Source organism: Aphanomyces astaci, assembly GCF_000520075.1.
Source record: "Aphanomyces astaci strain APO3 unplaced genomic scaffold supercont1.38, whole genome shotgun sequence".
NCBI lineage: Eukaryota > Oomycota > Saprolegniomycetes > Saprolegniales > Verrucalvaceae > Aphanomyces > Aphanomyces astaci.
The window spans coordinates 291,226-311,111 of NW_009798301.1; the positions used below are offsets into that span (position 1 = coordinate 291,226).

The window sequence follows — 19,886 nt, forward strand, 5'->3', positions numbered from 1 at the left end:
CTCTAAATTTCCTCTGGCGGTTGGTTGACCTAATCGCCAGACCTGCGAAAGATAATATAGGACTACGTTGAAAAGGTCTCTTGTGACTATTCATTCGTTTGAACCAATCATATTGCAATCTTCATTGTTTTTATCCAATCACACTGCGTTTCTCGATGGGTGAAATGCACAATATATAAATATATATTATATATATATATATTAGACGGCGGCATCGCATGAAATGGACCGACTCAAACGGGAATGCGATCAAGCGGTACACAACATGCAAGAAGAACTGGACCACCAAACTCGACAAGTGACCAAGTTGAAGGTCGCGATGGCCCATCAGGTGGATATATATATATATATATATATATATATATATATATATATATATATATATCCACCTGATGGGCCATCGCGACCTTCAACTTGGTCACTTGTCGAGTTTGGTGGTCCAGTTCTTCTTGCATGTTGTGTACCGCTTGATCGCATTCCCGTTTGAGTCGGTCCATTTCATGCGATGCCGCCGTCTAATATATATATATATAATATATATTTATATATTGTGCATTTCACCCATCGAGAAACGCAGTGTGATTGGATAAAAACAATGAAGATTGCAATATGATTGGTTCAAACGAATGAATAGTCACAAGAGACCTTTTCAACGTAGTCCTATATTATCTTTCGCAGGTCTGGCGATTAGGTCAACCAACCGCCAGAGGAAATTTAGAGTAGACCACCCAATATATATATATATTGTTTATATATATATATATAAACATACACTATTAATAGTATTGTAGATTCGGTACTACAAATTTCCAGACAAATCGACACTATTGGCTAATCCACTTTTACGTGGATTTGATTGGCTCTGGCAGAAAGGAGACACGTATAATCAACCAATCCGAACTCCAACATGATGCAATATGGATTCGACAAACCTCTATATATATATATATATATATATATATATAGAAAAATACCTTGACTTGATGCAGAGTTTCTTCTGATTGGTTGAATGCATGCTGGAGTTGAGTGGAGAAATCCACTTGCGCCGTCTGTCGGGCGGTATCTGCCAAGTCCAAATATGTACGCAGCTCCAGTTTATCGTTCTCAAGTTGGTCGCATGTGCGTTCAAGTTGGCTTTTTTCCTGCGACGCTGTCGTTACTAGGTCTTGCAAGTGGTTGCAACTAACAGTTAACCGCTCGATCGTTAGTTTCGCGGCAGCTAATTCTTCGGCCATATTCGGCACTAAGGGCATTGCTAGCTCCGATGTGGACTTATCTACATCATAGATTCGTGAATATATATATATATATAATATATATATATATATCGACCTCTCAAGACATGCCGTGCCACTTCGTCCTGCAACGGCCGCGTGGCCGCTGCGATGGCGGCGTTTTGATTGGCTAAAATCCTTTGAATTATCTCATCCATCCATTTCTGCACCGCTTTCTTGAACTTGGGCACCGCTGACTCGGCCAAGATGGTGACGGCCCAGTCTTCATCGTGTGGCTGAGCAACTTGGCGAGCAATTCGAGTCAGAGCTTGGCAAAGTGCTGCGAACCTGAGGTTCTCGTCGCTTAGCTGGGTTTGCACGTGACCAATCGCTGCTTGGAATGTATCAAGTTGAAGTTGCTTGTCTATGACGTGGCACTTTTTCAGCTCCTCCACGTCTTTGGCCCGTCCGTTGCTCACGAACTCGAGCTCTTTCTCCAGAAACTGCACATTTCTCAAATGTCCATCCATCTTCACTTTGACCGCTTCTAACTCGTCGTCTCTCTCCTTGATCATCGCCGCCATCTATATCGTCTCTCATATTAGTTATCCTACTGGTTATATATATATATAGTCTAATCGATTCGAAACGGGAGGTCCTCAGCTGCAGAATAATCGAATGTCTTAAGCGAATGAACCGCCTAAGCCAATCAAATCACGTCCTGTGGAGTTTCTGCCAATCGAAACTCCGCATTGGGCAAAACCATATATATACTAATCTTTGTATAGTATACTTTGTACAAGCTAAAACAAGGTCAAATGGATTCCAATGCTACTTGGTGAAATGCCTCGCAAGTCCAAATTTGGGTGAAATGCACAATATATATATATATATATATACCTCGACTTGCGTTGCTGCAGTCGTTGCTTGGTATAATTCGACTCGTTGGAGCAACTCAGTGTCGTGGGAGTGCTTCAAAAGTGCCACGTCATGTGCATGTTGGCGACCAAGTTGGTCTAAATCGCTGTCGTATCGTTGCTGCCACTTCTGGTTTTCATCTGACAGTTGCTGGGTATACTTTGAGTGCAAGTTCTGGAGTAACGTGGCTGCTTTGGCCTGGATTTGCACTGCTAAGTATTGTATATGGGGCTGTTGTTGCTCTAGAAGTTGCTGGATCGTGACGTGGCACGTCCTCAAGTCCCCTCTCAACGCGGCCAGTTTGGTCGTGAGGACGGCAATGTATCGTGTCCACTGGTACAATCTCGCCTTCTCTTGCATTTGCACCTACAGTACATCATATTCAATCCAATTTTCCATATATATATATATATAAATATTTATATATTGGCAAGTCGATTATTCAAAATTGGAGTGTTTGGGTGCTCAATCGAATGAGCACACAATTGACTAGCCAATGAGATTGATTGAATCCAAAATTCTAACCAATGGTACTTCAGCAATGCTTGGCCCGAGGATTTGGCCTATTTATCCCAGTCGAACAGTTTACATGCAATGTTTGTATAGTATACATTTGACGGTATAAACTTGTGCTTCAAGTCGATTTCTCGAATAAACTGCCCAGTCCAAATTTGGGTGAAAAGGACAATATATCAACCATACAGATAAGTTACAATATATATATATATCATACCAGTAAAGAACAATTCATTCATCTTTCTCTGAAAATATCAAGAAGGACCTATTGAAATAAATGGATCATGTTGCCATAATGTACCAGTATCGGAATTTGACCATGATATATATATATATATAGCGGTAAGACCATGGGTATCATTATTAGGAGTTATATACATATATTTACACCTCTCCAAAACATACTTCTATGTGTCCTGCAAGAATACGTCCGTCCTATATATATATATAATATATATATAAATACAAAAATGCCGTGTACCTGGTGGTTCCACTTGTCTTGAGCGTGGGTGGTGGTGGCATGCACTTCATCTAGTTTGGTCTCGAGGGTCCGTTTAATTTGGCGCTTTTTAAGGCGAAGACTGGCCAATTCCACCTGATTCTGGTCCGCTTCCTGGCGCCATCTGTCCACATCGGCCTCCAGTTGTTGGATTTTATCTTCAGATTCAGCATGCGCTAGAGTCTGGATGTGGATTTCGTTGGTCAGAACGTCCACTTTGGCCTGTAATTCGGTCACTTGACCGGTCCACTCGAGTTCCTTGGCACTAAAGTCGGCTTTGGCTTGACTGAGTAAACTCGTTTGAGTGACTTGCGTGACATGTAGCTTCTCTTGCAACGACGCCAGTGACGCGTCCTTGTCACAGAGCTTCGACAGCAGGGCGTCAGATGCTGCCGTCTGGTTGGTTCGGAGCTCATGTATCGACTGGATATGCATCTCCACGTCACTTTTCACCTGTGTCACACATTCCTATACAAAAAACAACATGAAAACACCACCCATTCCAACCCCACACAAGGATCCTCGTAACGTTAGGGTGGAATGGGAGGATTCCAACCCTCGATTCGAAATTCGAGTAGAATCGAAGGACTAGCATCAATCGATATATCGACCAATCAAAACCCAGATCAATAGTCAAGTACCCAATCAAATCCACCACTTTTCGACCAATGCAACATTGAATTAGTGTATATCTTCAATTAGTGTGACACTGGACGAATTTTACATACAAACGTCAGTACAAACAATCGATCGATGGATCTATTTGGCAAAGAATCAGCACAAAAGGCAGCCAAATTTAGGGTAAAACTAGGACTGTAGGGTAAAAAATGACCGTGCATATGTATTCGTACGGTGGAATGACCCAACTCGACGGTCAACGTGGCCACATTTGATTGGCTGTCGTCGTAATCGCGTCGCAAGGTGGCAAATTTCGTCTCCCAATCCCGCAGCGCCGATTGCTGGTCCACCACCAGCGCCTTGAGTCGCCCCACGTTTACATTGGCTTGTTCCAGTCTAATATATAACGGAGGATTTGCGTTTATTAGCTCGAATTTGCCCTACAAGTCACCCCGAAATCGAATTGCAATATGATTGGCTCAAAACGAATCAAAGCCACAATATGATTCGCTCAAATGCATCACAGATACCTCTTCAACTTATAAATATCATGTTTCGCAGGTCCACCGCCCAAGGAAATGTTGGTAGAACAGCTCAACAACTACGTCGAAGTAATAAATAATGGAAACACCAAAATAAGTGATTTTGCTAAAGTTTAAAAAAAACATACCATATTCATTATTTATATTGTTTCGATTGGTATTCCAATATATATATATATATATTTATAAATACAATCCATTGTTTTTGTTGATATTTCAATTAGTACAACATCTAAAACACAAATACTACGCAGTATTATTTCTAAAATAGAAAAGGGATTTTTTAAAATATAGGGTAGCTACAACGTGGGGCGGTTCTGTAAAAATAGGACAATGTATAAATATATATAAAAAAAGCAGAGCAACAAGTGATTTAATTTTAGTATCTGTTAAGGACCACTCTGGCTGCCACAACAAAAATCGTCAGAAATCATCTCTTTTTGCAACTTTTCAGAAATATTAGGATAATGTTTCAAAGCTTTTGTGTGTTTGGCGACCAAGTCTGACATAAATAAATTGACATACTACATCGAATGTTTACTGTTTACTACTGATAGAGAAAAGTTTTGAAAAGCAACTGTCCAGTTTTTACCAACATGATATTCTATCAATAGTTCAATTCATTCGGTCATAGTATACAGAGGTCACATAAAAAAACATTTCGAATTGTTTTTCTCACCTCCCATTCAAAAAGGGAATTATTAACTGCCAGATTAGTATTTGACATCAAGTTTCTATCCAGACTCGGCCTAAACCTTTTAATAAATCACCATTACTAATTTTGATTTTTTGTTTATCGTATAGACTTGATTTTTTATTTATGGATAGAAACTTTGATGTCAAATACTAATCTGGCAGTGAATAATTCCCTTTTTGAATGGGAGGTGAGAAAAACAATTCGAAATGTTTTTTTATGTGACCTCTGTATACTATGACCGAATGAATTGAACTATTGATAGAATATCATGTTGGTAAAAACTGGACAGTTGCTTTTCAAAACTTTTCTCTATCAGTAGTAAACAGTAAACATTCGACGTAGTTGTCAATTTATTTATGTCAGACTTGGTCGCCAAACACACAAAAGCTTTGAAACATTATCCTAATATTTCTGAAAAGTTGCAAAAAGATGTGATTTCTGACGATTTTTGTTGTGGCAGCCAGAGTGGTCCTTCATTATTCAGTTCGAAAACAAGTCCATATTCAGTGAAAAATCGTCCATTTTCAGTGAAAAAACGTCCATTTTCAATGAAAACCACCAACACAGATTGGTCGTACCGCTGCACGAGAATCGTCTTGGCCATGGCTTGTTCGTCCAACCTTTCGCGGGTGTCCATATGTTGCTTATGTTCGTGCATTAACGCAGCTTGGAGCTCGTCTCGCTTGACCTTTTCCTCTGACAACTGGGCCTTCCACGTGTCCATTTCTGTACGTAGACTGTCCAATCTGCCATCTAATAGCAGTTTCTGGTTGTCTTCCCACTGAATTTTGTCTTGAACGTGGGCCGATTGCAGCTGCAGCGCCATCTTGTCCAATTCAGCCTTGTGTTGGCTCATCCGGATAAACTCCCCTGGTACGTCGTGCTTTGCGGTACATTCTGCCACCTTGGCCTGGATCAACACGTCCAGTTCTTGGCGAGAGGCTGAGTCTGCTTTACGAGCGTCACAGTCTTCCGTGGATTTTGCCGCCGCTTGGTACCTTGTCTTTATAGTTTGAACCAGCTTGTCATGCTTCTTCATAGCATCATCTTGCCACTGCAGCATGCGCTTCTCGGCTTGTTCCAGTCGATCATTTGCATCTTGTTTGGCTTGCAACGCAGCTTGGAGCGCCTGCATTTTACCATCCGCGACGCGTTTGTACGACTGAAACTGGTCTTGGAGTGTGCTGCGAGCGTTCTTTTCCTTGTCAAGTGCGTTTTGCAGAGCTTGCTTTGCCGTCGCGGCTTGCATTTCCAAATCCGAAGCCGCGCGCTCCGCCATACTTCGCTCGACTTGTTCGCGGGCGGCATGCAATTGCCGCGTGGTTTCTTGGATTATCCCATCTTGATGCTCGATTTTCGCGTGTAATGCCGCCAATTGGGCAGCAGATGATGCTTCGAGTTGCTGGCAACGCTCTTCGCACATTCGGAGAGCGTCGGCGGCAACGGCGCGGTCGTTTTCGTGGGTCGCGACCAACTGCGCTCGATCGAGGTCGTGATCATGGATTAACCCTTGGACTTGGTCGCCTACGGCCGTGTACTTGCGCCGAGCTTCCCACAGCTGCATGTCCACTTCATGGAGTTTCGCTTGATGGGTCGCGCGGAGCTCGGTTAATTGGGCTTCCAGCGGACTTAACGCTTGGACTTGTGCTTGGAGCGCCGCGATGGCGTCCTGAGCGTGCATGAACTCGATGCTCTTCTCTTGCACGGCCAAGCGCAACGTCGTGCACTCGGCCGTGGACGCGGCCCGACTTTGCTCGAGGTCGTCCACCTTTGCCGTCAGTCGATCGATCGATGCCGTGGACGTCGCGCGTTCGTCCGCGTAGAATGCCGCGTCCTTGGCGTGAATCGCCTGCAAACGCACCAAGTCCTGCTGCATGAGAAGAAACCCCCGCCTTTCGTCGTCCCACTTGGCGCGGTCGCTGTCCCGCGCCGACAATTCCTCGATCAAGCTTTGGTTCTCGTGACGAAGGCGTTGGACTTCCGCGTCTGCGGCGCTCGTGTCGGTGGACATGGCCGTGTACCGCGCTTGCAATGCTTCCACGTGGGATGCTACTTGATGCATCTCGTCCAGCATGGCCTTTCTCTGCATCGTCATGCCTTCCTTCTCCCGTACAAGTTCCTTGAGACTGGCATCCTTCTTGGCTAGCTTGGCGGTCAAGGTGCGAATGAAGTGCTCCTTCTCGTCCCGGAGAGCATGACCCACCAATTCGAGCACGCGCACCCCCACATAGTCGGACGACACGTTGTCCTGCTGCAGAATCGCAAGGGATTCATCCCCGTGGATCTCATCCAGAGACTTCTGGAACATGTCGCTGAGGCTCTGCAGCCGCTCCTCGTACGTCTGTTGAAGTACTTCATATCGGTTCTTGTACTTGGCCTTTCCGTCGCCGCCCCCGCCCGACGTCGGCAGCATGTAAGCACGTGACGGTTTCAGACCGGATAAAAAGACCATTATCCGGTTAAGTACCTTCAGCTTTTATTCCCTGTAATACTTTATTTTCCAGAAAATGAACATCTCGAAACAGACCATATGTACTAACAATGAGAATCTGAATCTGATACTATTAATATAATAGTATGCCGTTGAATCGATCGGAATAAATTATTACTCAAGTATTGCCGCCATTGATAGAGCTTCAACTACCGGTACAGTCAGTTAGTACCAGTATGTAACAACATGGTAAGGTAGTGGAGGGTGAGTATTATATATTGGAGGTTTGGCAAATATCAGTTGTTGCAAGAGTATTTTGTTTTCTCGGATATATATTGAGTGGGATGATAACAATCCCCGACACTTTCGACGTTGAAGTGACGCCCGTTTAGCGTCATCGACGACACCATTATGACGCCCAAACCGCGTATCCTAGCCAAAACATACTGCTACAAGTAGTACCGTTAATCTACACTTACTACGTAGTAGTACTAGTAATACAAAGTAAGCTAACCGTTAAACTACACTGTTAACTGTACTCCATTATCCACGATCTGACAGTCAAGCGACATGTAAAGAAGAGTGCACCCATATATTTATTGAATGGGGAAAATTCCCCGTTTGTTTTTCTCCATGGAGATTCCTCTGGTTTGAACAACCCGCGGACGTTGATTGGTTGGATCTTGCTATGGAGACTGTGATTGGCTATAAGTTATGACATATCCGGATTATACCGGATAAACCTTTGCACACTTTATACGGATCGAGTCTTGCAACCGACTACGGTCGCCTCATTTCCGATTTCGCGCTCCGAAGCACAGATCACCACCATGGCTCCCTTGACCCCAGAAGAAGAAACTCTATGTATCAACACCGTGCGCATGCTGGGTGCCGATCAACCTACCGCCGGGAACTCTGGTCATCCAGGTGCCCCCATGGGATGCGCTCCCATGGCGCATGTGCTCTTTGGCAAGGTCATGACGTACAACCCGACGAACCCGGCGTGGACCAACCGCGATCGCTTTGTCTTGTCCAACGGCCATGCATGTGCGTTGCAGTACGCGATGCTCAACTTGACGGGATACGACGTGTCGATCGACGACTTGAAGTCGTTCCGTCAATGGGGCTCCAAGTGCCCCGGTCACCCCGAAAACTTCTGCACCCCGGGTGTTGAAGTGTCCACAGGTCCGTTGGGTCAAGGGTTGTCGAACGCCGTGGGGTTGGCCATCGGCGAGAAGCACCTCGCGGCTGTGTTCAACAAGGAAGGACATGAGATCGTGGACCATTACACGTATGTTATTTGCGGCGATGGGTGCATGCAAGAAGGCGTGACGTCGGAAGCGTCGTCCCTCGCTGGCCACTTGGGGTTGGGCAAGTTGATTGTCCTGTACGACGACAACTTGATCACGATCGACGGGTCGACGGATTTAAGTTTCACAGAAGACGTGGGCAAGCGGTACGAAGCGTACGGATGGCATGTGCAGACCGTCACGGACGGCAACTACGACCACGAATCCATCCACCGCGCCGTGCTCAACGCCAAGGCCGTCACGGACAAGCCGTCGCTCATCAAGATCCGCACGATCATCGGGCTCGGGTCCAAGATTGAAAACTCGTACAAGGTACACGGCGCGCCCCTCAAGGCCGACGACACGGAAGCCATCAAAGCCAAGTTTGGGCTCAAGAACGAACCGTTCTACGTCCCGGACGTCGCGCGCAAGTTTTACGACCACAAGGAGGCTGGCGCCGCGGCCGAGGCGGCGTGGAACGCCAAGTTCCAAGCGTACGCGGCCGCGTTCCCCGCCGATGCGGCCGAGTACACCCGTCGTTTCACGGGCGGCCTCCCCGCCAACTGGAAGGACGCGTTCCCGCGCTTCACCCCCGCCGACAAGGGCTTGGCGACGCGCCAGTTTTCCGAAAAGGCGCTGAACGCGGCCGCGACCGTCTTCCCCGAACTCGTGGGCGGGTCGGCGGACCTGACGCCGTCCAACCTGACGCACCTGACGATGACGGGCGACTTCCAGAAGCACACGCCCGTGGGGCGGTACCTCCGCTTCGGCGTCCGCGAGCACGCGATGGCGTCCATCAGCAACGGTTTGTTTGCGCACGGCGGCCTTCGTCCGTTCTGCGCGACGTTTTACAACTTCATCGGGTACGCCCTTGGCGCTGTCCGCGTGTCGGCGCTGAGTCAGTTTGGGGTTCTGTACATTGCCACCCACGACAGCATATTCCTCGGCGAGGACGGCCCCACGCACCAGCCCATCGAGATGAACGCGTCGCTTCGGTCCATGCCCAACATGTACCTGTACCGCCCGGCCGACGGCAACGAAGTGTCTGGCTCGTACATTGAAGCATTGAGCAACCCGACCCAGACGTCTGTGCTTACGTTTACCCGCCAGGGAGTGCCCAACCTCCACGGCAGTTCGGTTGAGGCGGTCGCCACTGGCGGGTACGTGCTCCAGCACATCGTCCACGGTCAGCTTGACGTGTCGTTTGCCGGCCGCCCGGACCTGACGATCGTGGCCACGGGGTCGGAGGTGTCGCTAGCGATCGACGCGGCCAAGCTGCTCACGACCAAGAGCGTGCGCATAGTGTCGATGCCGTGCCGCGACATCTTCGATAAGACCTCTCCAGAGTACAAGCTGTCTGTGTTCCCGTCTGGCGTCCCGACGCTGTCGGTGGAGGCGGCCGCCACGTTTGGATGGCGCGACTACTCGCACGCCCAGTTTGGCCTCGACCGGTTTGGCGCATCTGCCACGATCGAACAGCTGAGGGAACACTTTGGGTTCAATGCCGCCGCCGTGGCCGCAGAAGCCAACAAGTTGATCGAGTATTACGCCGGACGCGCTGCTCCATGCTTGTTTGACGTCCCCGCGCGCCGCTTTGTCAAGGAAGGACACCACTAATCAGAAACAAGGGATGTGTCGATGCAAGATTCGTAGAAATATTCATTTTCAGAGTGTAAAGCAAGCATACTATGGTTGGTATTCATTGCTTCAAAGCAATTAATTACCTATAGTCCCACATACAAAAATCAAGATAATAATCATCCTTGAGTCTTAGACTGACTAGCAATTTGTTGTGCTTTCGAGTGAAATGTCGTTGGAATCGAAGTGATTGGCTACCTCGTAAATGAGCTCACAATTATTAGCCAATCAAAATCTTCTAAATGAAATACAACCAATCAGATCGATTGTGGATCGGTTTGGTCGGTGCGATTCGATTGGACCCCCTCCCCAAATTTGTACTATCAAATCGACAATATGACGGTAGTGCCAATTTAGGTGGTACGAAAATGCACCAATCATAGATCGTTATTTGAATATGCACCAAGAATCATGCAGTGAACCTCTGGATTTCTATTCACGAATGCATACAAAAAGGAAGGTTAAAATATACCACTAAAATTGGCACTCAAAATTAGACAGGTTAGTGCTGGTTTGAGATATAGTATATATTCCGCACTAATTTAATTGACTTGTTCATGGAATTCGCAAGGCGAGCCACCTTGCCCTTTTTAATATCCAATCAGAGTCCATCACACTATTTCACCTTGCTTTTTCTGGTTAATGACAAATATTCGGTGGCTTCTGACTACCAATAGGTGTGTGGTGGTGCAAGTACAGTACTTTTCTTACTATTAATACTGTCTGTACGTACAGTAGTAGTACTACGTATTGCATGTACTATTAATAGTTAACTAGTAAGAGCAAGCGATTCATTCCTATACGACTGTGGGTTTCTCTTTCAACCCATATCAATGTTATAAATATCGAAGTATTAGTTAGTGTTCTAGTCAAAGTGAAAGTCCGACAGGACAGGGTAGTGGTCGGATAGATCGTATACGATTTGCCCGCCGTACAAACTCGGATCTGTCCATCCTTCCGTGGCTTTCAGACGCAGAACTTGGGTCGAGCTGGTCCCCGGGTGCCGATACTCGGTTCCATAGACTACATAATCCAATCGTTCGACGTGTCCGCCGCTGCTTTTGCCCGTCGCCGCCAGGACATTCGTGCCCGGATCAAAGCTAAAGCCAGTCGTGCCGGCCACCGTGGGTGGGTTTTTCACGTTTAACGTCGAAAGCATCCACTCGTACTCGGTTTTATCGGCCTCGTCCACGTTAAAGTCCCCCCCATACACCACGGCATCTCGACGCGGCAGGTTCTTGGCGTGAATCCACCGCGCCAGCATCTCCAGCTGCGTCCGCCGCACCGCCACCGCCGCGTCCGTCTTCCACGCCTGCAGATGCGTCGCCACGACATGGATGTGTTGTCCGGATTTCGTCATCCGGACGTACACCGCGCCCTTATCCGCGACCTTGTCATCCCCCGTCGCCGCCGCGCCGTACAACAGCTCGTCCGCGTCGTCCAGCGGGTACCTGCTCATGACAAACACTCCTGAATCGGTAGCTTTTAACCGGCTTCGTCGTCCGGATACGGTTTCGTACAGGAATCCGCGGCGTTTCATTTCCGCCGACAGCACGGCCTTGGCGGCTAGATCAAACACTTCACAGAACACAACCAAGTCGACATCCACGGGCAAGTAAGCTGGAATAGCTCGCGCCCGCTCCATCTTGAACGGCGAGAGGCGGAGCAACGACGCCAGCAACGGCGGCAAGAACCATACATTGTACGTGAGGATCCGAACTGACACAGGTTCACGACGGGGAACGACCGCGCCGTCGGCGGCGGCTAGACACGGCGGATGGTGGCGCACAAGGAGCTGGCATACCGCCGGCGACGGCCCCGTGGTAATAAAGTCCTTATGGACGGTTAAGAGTTCGTGAGCAACTTGCAGACAAACTTGGCTGCCGCATACGATAGGCCCGTCAGACACGTGTAGCGGCGAGACCCATCGAAAGACGGTCGATGATTGGCTGCACGATGTCACATATCCGCGTCGATTGTGGCTACTGCTACTTTCAACGAGCTTGAGATACTGGCGCTTTGAGACACTGTAGAGCCGGATAAGGTCGTTGAAATGCACGGGTCGCGCGGCGCCGCTGAATGGACTCGCGCTTTCGATGATGAATTCGTCATGCTTGACCAAGTGCTTGGGCTGGACGGATAATGACGCGGCCTTGTTCCAGTGGCGGGTGCCGAGGGTGCCGAGGGCGGCGAGAGGGAGTCCCACGGGGCCGCTGAGAAGAACCATGCCGGCGCCGCTGGCCATCGCCGCCATTTTGTGGCTGCCGCTCCATGCGCTCCGCTTGGTGAGGCCGAGGCGAAGTCCGCCGCAGGTCCGGAGGGAGATGGAGCTGCCGTAGAGGACGACGGAAGTGCAGGCGGATGGGATTTGCACCACCGACGACAGGGGCGGCAGCGCCGGTGGACGCAGCATCATGTCCTGCGGAGAGGAATGATCGCTGAGGTGCGCCGAGGCCGTGGAGCATGCAGACGCGCTCGATGACGGCGACAAGTCGGCAGCGGTTTGCTTCATGTCGGACGAAGATGCAAGGTCCGTGCTTCGGGGAGACAAGAAACCCCGAAACGCCGCGCTTGCGGGAATGTCGGGGAGCTCCAGGAGGCGATGGAGGTACGCGTTGAGTCGTTCGCGCATGCGCTTGGCGGACTGGGCGTACCGCGCTTCCACCGACACTTGGAACTCGACGCGCGATTCCTTTGGAAGGGTCATGCGTCGATGGCCGAGGGTCGTGTGGAATCTACGGGAACAAGATGAACATGGACTCTCGCGAGGACAAACATGGGGACGTACGCGGACACGAGGTGGCGGTGGAGCTCGACAAAGTCGTGGTGGCTGCGCCGGACGGTCCATTCCTTGTGCAGGTCGGGAAATGACACTAGGATGTCGTACGCGACGTGGTAGCTCCATCCAGACGGAAGGAGCGTCATGTGCACATCCACGATGCCGATCTGGCTGGTTGACGATGTCCACATGAAACTCGACTTGTCGTCGTCGCTGCCAAGACGACCAACGTTGCAGTCATGTAACGTTGCATCAACCTCGACGACTGGGGAAGACATCACAGGTTCCTGCGCCATGAGGATGGGATGCCGTGGTAAGGAGGACGAGGCTCAAGGACGGACACGCGTTACGTCGAGTGTGATGGAAGCCACCGTCCAGGCCAGGCTCGATGGACACACAAGTCAATGGAATGGCGCTTCTCGATGGGTCGTCCACAGATAATGCCGCCGGAGGGGTCTTCGATTTGGTCAATGAAGGCACCTCAGGTTGGACGGGAATCTCAAGATGCCATCATCTTGCTCTTGAAAAAAGGCAGTTCCTCTTGCATACAAACATCAAGATAAAGTGGAGTAATAATAGTGAACACATGGCGAAAATGGACTTTTTATCTTCGAATTTGTATGCAACCGATTGCCTGGATTCTGCTTCAACTATTATATGATTGGATATAAAACGAATTATTATATCCAATCATATCCACTCATGCAAAATGCAGCAATTCCATTGGTACATAGTCGACACGTACCCAAGTAATCTGTCCTGCACAAATGGTCACATTTGCTTTTTGGCAGAAATGTATCTCTTTTGACTTGATTAAAGTATGCACATGTCTCACCAGATGTATAGTACAATTAACAGTAAGATATTATATCGCCGGAAAACGAATACAACATATACGTACTAATACTGTATATCCGTTCGAAATACTACGTAGTATTGCCAGACGACTATACATAGTATATCCTGCAATAAAGGTAACACAAGTTTAAATTCGTGTTTGAGCTCACGATATCCAGCTTAACACGTGGAGTGGCTCTACATTCCCTTGAGAGTGAAATTCCACGGTCTATGCACTGCTGTCATGGTAAACACCAAGTCAATAGCAACATAAATGTACGGTTTTAACGATGTTGAAGTGGATTTTGCGACGCTGGCGAGTCTTTGATTACTAAAAGCTGTGCAAAACACGTTTGTCTCCCCATAGGTTTTGAACGATAACTATATCGAATATTTCCAGCTGAAAAGTCTACAAATGTAGCCTGACTGTGAATCCAATCACAATCGTACATTCATTGAAAATTGATCACGCCCTTGAAACCAATGTGCCAATTCTTGTTGGACAGAGTATTAATCGTACGTACTAACTACTACAACTTTTTTTTATTGACTTGGGACTTTTTTCAACGTTCTTGGCTTGGCGCTCTTTTCAAAATCGCATTCCGTACAACAATAGAGAACGCTGCACCACAAATACCAGTACGACGTCGTCACTCACAATATACTAACCATGCTCATAGCCACGCAAGAAATACAAGCGCATCCCCTTGTCTGGGAGCGTCGCATCGTTCATGCGTCCGACACTACAAAGGACTGGAAGGCGGTTGCAGTGGCGAACGGTGTCAAATTGCGCACAGCTTGAAACTGGTTGCACCTCGACTCCCTCATACCCAAAAAGCAAGGTGCAGCTCCATCTCCCTACAATATACTGATTCATTTTTGGAGGGAACGAACCGAAACTGTTGTCCCCAGACCAAGTGGACATGCTTGTGCGTTGGGTTGAGTTTCGACTCACAAATCGATTCATGTTGGAGTTGGAGATCGAAGTGTCGAAGTCCACACTCCATCGAGAACTTGACAAGCGTGTCTACACGTTCAAATCGGTTCACTACAACCACTGCAAATGAACGATCAAACGTTCAAGGAAAAGCGACGCGAATACGTCCAGCAACTGCGCGACCTCTTGGGTCAAGGCAAAATACCCATCTGGATCGACGAAACGAACTTCAACCTGTTCACGAGTCTCACTAAGGCCCGGTCGTTGTGTGGACGACGTGCCGTTTCCATCCGCGGCGGGACTCAAAAAGGGAAGAACTTGCACGTCATTGGCGCCATCTCCACGACGAACATTTTCTACTGCACGCACAAGCGAAGCGAATGAGTGGATTCGTGGCATGTTGCAAGCTGCAACGAACCACTATGGCGGACTTCAAGACACTCTCGTCATTGCCGACAATGCGCGGTGTCATTCGAGGTACAGATATTTGTTTCAAAATTCTTATATGTTAAATAGGCTCGAAAATGTCTTTGCGGAGGATGAATTTCGTCCGGCCACGTTGCTGCGTTTGGTGCCTTATTCGCCAATGATGAATCCAATTGAAATCTGTGGTCTCACTTCAAGGCGCATGTCAAAGCACTTTTGCGTGAGCGGCTTGCGGCATTCATGGGTCCATCCCCCTATGGATCTATTCGCGAGGAGTGTCGGATGCAGTATCTCGAACATACTGCCGACGAAGTGATTCGAGGTAATGCTGCTTGGTCATTATACAGTACTCTAACTCATGCTTTAGGCATTGAACCAAACCGACTGAGTCGCTTTGCGCTTCGTCTGGAGTACTTCTACGGTCGTGCGGACCGATTGGAAGACATGGAAGTTGGCATGTAGTTGTTTGCTGCAAGTTCAATGATTTTAAACTTATGTGCTCTTTTAATGCCGTCGCATATTTGATAATAATTTTCCATATTCGATCCAACTCAACTTCAACCACGGCAGATTCGAAATGCTACTTGGCACATTGTGGGGTAGTCAAGCATTTTCCATTGGTAGCATGGTACATTTCAAAGGGTGTTCAATTCTATTGGTCGCAAGGCCAAATGAATGGACACATCGTCCTTTCGAATGAGCGCCAAGCCAAGAACGTTGAAATAAGTCCCAAGTCAATAGAAAAAAGGTGTATTAATATTACAAGTTTGTGTCATAACGTTACATGTATTTGTGTGGACCGCACTAATTCTGAAGCCACACTAATTCTCAATCCGTACAATTAATACTGTAATTACGGTCAAGTGTTGAAATGCAGATCCGGCCGTCGGACTTGCGGAGCGATCCGAAGGCGATCGATCTTCGCGTTCTTCAACGTGGTCGCTGCCAGGGAGCTCCACGTTCATGGCACGGTCGTTCCCACTCGAGGGGTCTTCCATGCGTTCAGATGCTAGCGTGTCTAAAGACAGCTAAAGAGTACTTTGTTGTCTTGCACCGGTGTTCACAACTGACGGCTACCGTGTTCACAACGGTGACCTCAATGACAAATCCAAAAGTGAACTTCATTATCAATCATGTCGAAGTTCTTCCTTACAACCAATCATCTGCTACAGTCTACCTCAACCACTGAATAATTTGGTTGCGCAACCATCATGCACATCCGGACGCGGATGTTGGTCATCGGCTACACACACTGACGCACTTATAGTTGACACGAGGCTGACGCCGAGAACACTTCCCCCTACAAGGAATGGCCGCACGCACGCTCGATGTCTTCAACCATTTCGCTCACGCCGTCTTCATTCATGCCGTCTTTGGTGCAACGACGAAAAAGTACGGACACGTGTTCATAGATCGAAAGGGCCGGCTCCCATGAGGACTCCAAATCGTCCAAGCCGTACCACTTGATCTTGAATTGCCAGACCGTATCATGCATGCGTTGGTCTTGTATGGCCTCGACGTAGAACCCTTCATCTTCAAACGCAATCTGCGCCTTCAGGTCTTCGTCGACTTCGAGGCCACCCTCGCAGAAACATACGCAGTTGACTGGCATGGTGAGGGAGATCGTGTCCGGTGGGGCCAACTGTTGGGCCTCCATGAAGTTGGCGGAAACCACCTTGACCACACGGTACGGACCCTTCCAATGTAGTGTCAGCTTGCCAGGGTGTTTCAAGGCACGATCCACGAAGACGATGTCGCCCAGCGCCAACTTGACCGTATGATATCCCTTTCGCTGCATACGGGCCTTGTTTCGCTTGCCCGAGGCCGTTTCAGTCACTTGTTTGTGCGTCACAGACAAGGCGTTCGCAAGGCCCACCACATGTCGCTTGGCTTTAGACTGAATCCAATCAATCGTGGCGATTTCCGCACCTTCCGCATGGACAAGGCCAGACAATGGCATGGTCGCAGGTAGGCCGGTAAACGGCGTTGTTGGTGCAATTCCGCCCATACGGTCCGCAGGTTGCTGGTTCAGGGCGGACTGGACAAGTGGCAGGACTTTCGGCCACTCCTTGGGCTGCAGACGCATCTCGCTGCACAGTATTTTCAACGTCCGTACGATGATGCGGTTCACAACTTCCACGGTTCCGTTCGCCCAAGGGCAGTGCGGGGTAACAAAATGGTGGTGCACGCCGAACATGCGGTCGATGGTGCTCACCATCTCGTTCTTGAAATGCGACCCGCAGTCCGACACCCAAGTCTCCACCACGCCAAACAGACCGAACCATTCCATAAGGGCAGCGGCCGTTTGAACCGCCGTAGCCGTCGCGCTTGCGTGCAGACGGACAAACCCACTCATGTCGTCTTTGGTCACCAAGACGTTCTTCAGTCCGTCCGCCGCTTCAGGAAAGGACACCCAGTCGAAGTGGATCAGCTCGTTGGGCTTCGTCGCGTGCAACGCCTCGCCCCACGGATGGGATACGGACTCACCGTCCACGACCATGCAATGGAGGCACGCCGTAACAAAGTTCTTGACGTCCGTCTTCAAGGTCGTCCACTCGAAAACTTCCGATACGGACTCCGTAGTCGCCTGAACTCGTCGGTGTCCGGCCGCGCTGGCATGAGCCACGACGCAGATACGGGCTTGCATGTCCACCGCGTCATCTGGGATCCATATCTTGCCAGACGCCGTTTGGAAACACTTCTTCTCCGGATTCCAGGTCGCGCACCGTTCGCAGTCCGTATGAGCCCGTTGCAGCTCCGTAATACGGTCCGCCGTAGGCCATAGGAACGTGTCCGTACGTAAGGGCAAGACCAATGCCAACTTTCGCATACGGGCGCCACGAGCTTCCATGGGAACACTTCCCCAACGGATGAGCAGATCGTCCCATAAGTTGTCTTCGCCGGCCACACATTCCACCACGTACTGGAACGTAGTCATCGTCATCGCCCAACGTTGAAGCTTGTTTCCCTGATACTTGGCCACGTTGGAGTTCGACCCCAACGGGTTGAACATGTACACGAGGTTACGGTGATCCGTAAACAGACGTAACCCCCTGGCCGTATGAGGAGGTATTCAAGTCGTTTGCAGGACTCCACCACCGCAAACGCCTCCTTCTCCACTATAGGCCACCGTTCGCTCGCGCCCCGGAACGCTCCACTCAGAAACGCCAACGGCTCGTGCCGCTGGTCGATCGCCGCCAACGCAAGGTCCTCAACCGGTACTTGAGTCGCGATCGCACCCCAATATCCTTCGCTCGCGTCCGTATAGAGGCAAACCATACGGTCCGGGTCTGGGTGGGCCAAAGGCACCATACATTTCAATGTCGACTTGATACATTTGAAACACGCCTGATGATCGTCACACCAACCGACGGAACTCAACGCCACACAGGTCAGCGTGGTCTTCTTACGGGAGTCGGCCGCCTTGGCCGAGATGTCCATAAGTTTCGTCAACGGGGCCACCAGCTCCATATACTGAGGGATATTCGCATGCATATTCGCATGCATCCAGTTCGCAGCACACAGGAACTGTTGGAGGTCCGCGGCCGTCTGTGGCGGCTCCAAATCGCAAAGGCCTTGCACTCGGCCCGGAGCATGGGCCACGCCGTTCGCAGAGATCTCCTTTCCGCACCATACGGTCATCGTCGTGAAAAACGTACACTTGCCCGGATGCAACTTGAGACCGTACGTCTGGCATACGGTCAGTACTTGACGGAGCAAACGTAGCAAGTCGTCCGTATTCTCGGCGTATCCCAGCAGGTCATCGAGCCAACCGAGCAGACCGTGCATGAGCATGTCTCCGAACAGCTCGTCCCCAACGCCTTGATAGTACGCCACCGCATCCGACTGGCCAATCAGCACCCGCGTTGGAGTGACAACCCATACCGGCGTCATGAAAGAGTAGTACTCCTGGGAGTTAGGGTGTAAGGCCAGTTGCCAATAACCCTTCATCCAGTCCAGAGTGAAGTACACCGTAGAGCCTTGCAGTACGGACATCGCAACTTCTAAGTTGGGCATCGGCCATGGCATCGGCTCCGTACACGCGTTGATCGGCCTTGAGTCGATCGTCATCCGTAGGTCGCCTGGGTCATTCTTCGGGACGATACGGGGCACGGCGGCCCAACGTGACCGAGTGTTACGGTACACCAAACCGGCTTCTTCAAGCTCACGTACGTGCTTCTCCAAGTACATGGGTCGGTGGGTAACGCCGAAGTCCTGACTTCACTGGAACGGATCCGGGCTTTAGATGCACCTTCAACGGCTCCACCTTGACCGGAGGATCCCGACCGAACTTCAAACGGAATACGTCCTTGAACTCCACCAGTACGTCTTGTAAGCGCCGTACGGACTCTTCATCCATGCCCTGGGAAGGTCCGTACCCCAGTCTGGAGTCGCGCAGCACATCCCTTCGTCGTCGTCGATGTCGTCCACCAACGTCTCTTCCATAAGGAGGGGTAACCCAGCTTCTGCATGACCGGCAGGCCTAAGGTCAGTTCCACGCCGGCCACAGCTCCGTCGACCCATACGCGCAACCCGCTCAACATC

At 49.5% G+C, this 19,886-nt stretch overlaps 5 protein-coding genes across 6 annotated transcripts in view; 3 read left to right on the top strand and 2 right to left on the bottom strand.

Moving 5' to 3' along the window:
- The window catches only part of H257_12073 (hypothetical protein), a 9,170-nt gene extending 1,744 nt beyond the window's left edge, over nt 1–7,426 (bottom strand). Inside the window, exons 1-7 of the mRNA XM_009839182.1 lie at nt 5,583–7,426; nt 3,999–4,161; nt 3,130–3,615; nt 2,115–2,498; nt 1,333–1,798; nt 975–1,276; nt 390–515 (exon numbers count right to left, since the gene is read on the bottom strand). Of these exons, the coding sequence (XP_009837484.1) occupies nt 390–515; nt 975–1,276; nt 1,333–1,798; nt 2,115–2,498; nt 3,130–3,615; nt 3,999–4,161; nt 5,583–7,417 (3,762 nt within the window). The 5' untranslated portion in view covers nt 7,418–7,426. The remainder of the gene's footprint in view (nt 1–389; nt 516–974; nt 1,277–1,332; nt 1,799–2,114; nt 2,499–3,129; nt 3,616–3,998; nt 4,162–5,582) is intronic.
- A 709-nt stretch (nt 7,427–8,135) lies between these two features.
- On the top strand, nt 8,136–10,509 carry H257_12074 (transketolase). Its single transcript, XM_009839183.1, has one exon. The coding sequence runs from the start codon at nt 8,266–8,268 to the stop codon at nt 10,339–10,341; it is 2,076 nt and encodes a 691-aa protein (XP_009837485.1). The 5' UTR covers nt 8,136–8,265; the 3' UTR covers nt 10,342–10,509.
- Nucleotides 10,510–11,162: 653 nt separating this feature from the next.
- On the bottom strand, nt 11,163–13,734 carry H257_12075. 2 transcript variants are annotated; one of them, XM_009839184.1, is made up of 2 exons: nt 13,151–13,734; nt 11,163–13,097 (listed from the first exon to the last, which is right to left on the bottom strand). In XM_009839184.1, exons 1-2 carry the CDS (start codon nt 13,435–13,437, stop codon nt 11,228–11,230), a joined length of 2,157 nt encoding a protein of 718 aa, XP_009837486.1. In that variant the 5' UTR covers nt 13,438–13,734; the 3' UTR covers nt 11,163–11,227. The 2 variants fall into 2 exon arrangements, with proteins under 2 accessions (XP_009837486.1, XP_009837487.1); XM_009839185.1 differs by having other exon boundaries at nt 11,163–13,732.
- A 1,307-nt stretch (nt 13,735–15,041) lies between these two features.
- On the top strand, nt 15,042–15,299 carry H257_12076 (hypothetical protein; the record flags this gene model as incomplete). The annotated part of the gene is made up of 1 exon (XM_009839186.1): nt 15,042–15,299. One exon carries the CDS (start codon nt 15,042–15,044, stop codon nt 15,297–15,299), a length of 258 nt encoding a protein of 85 aa, XP_009837488.1.
- Nucleotides 15,300–15,581: 282 nt separating this feature from the next.
- On the top strand, nt 15,582–15,803 carry H257_12077 (hypothetical protein; the record flags this gene model as incomplete). The annotated part of the gene is made up of 2 exons (XM_009839187.1): nt 15,582–15,663; nt 15,709–15,803. 2 exons carry the CDS (start codon nt 15,582–15,584, stop codon nt 15,801–15,803), a joined length of 177 nt encoding a protein of 58 aa, XP_009837489.1.
- Between the last annotated feature and the right edge of the window lie 4,083 nt (nt 15,804–19,886).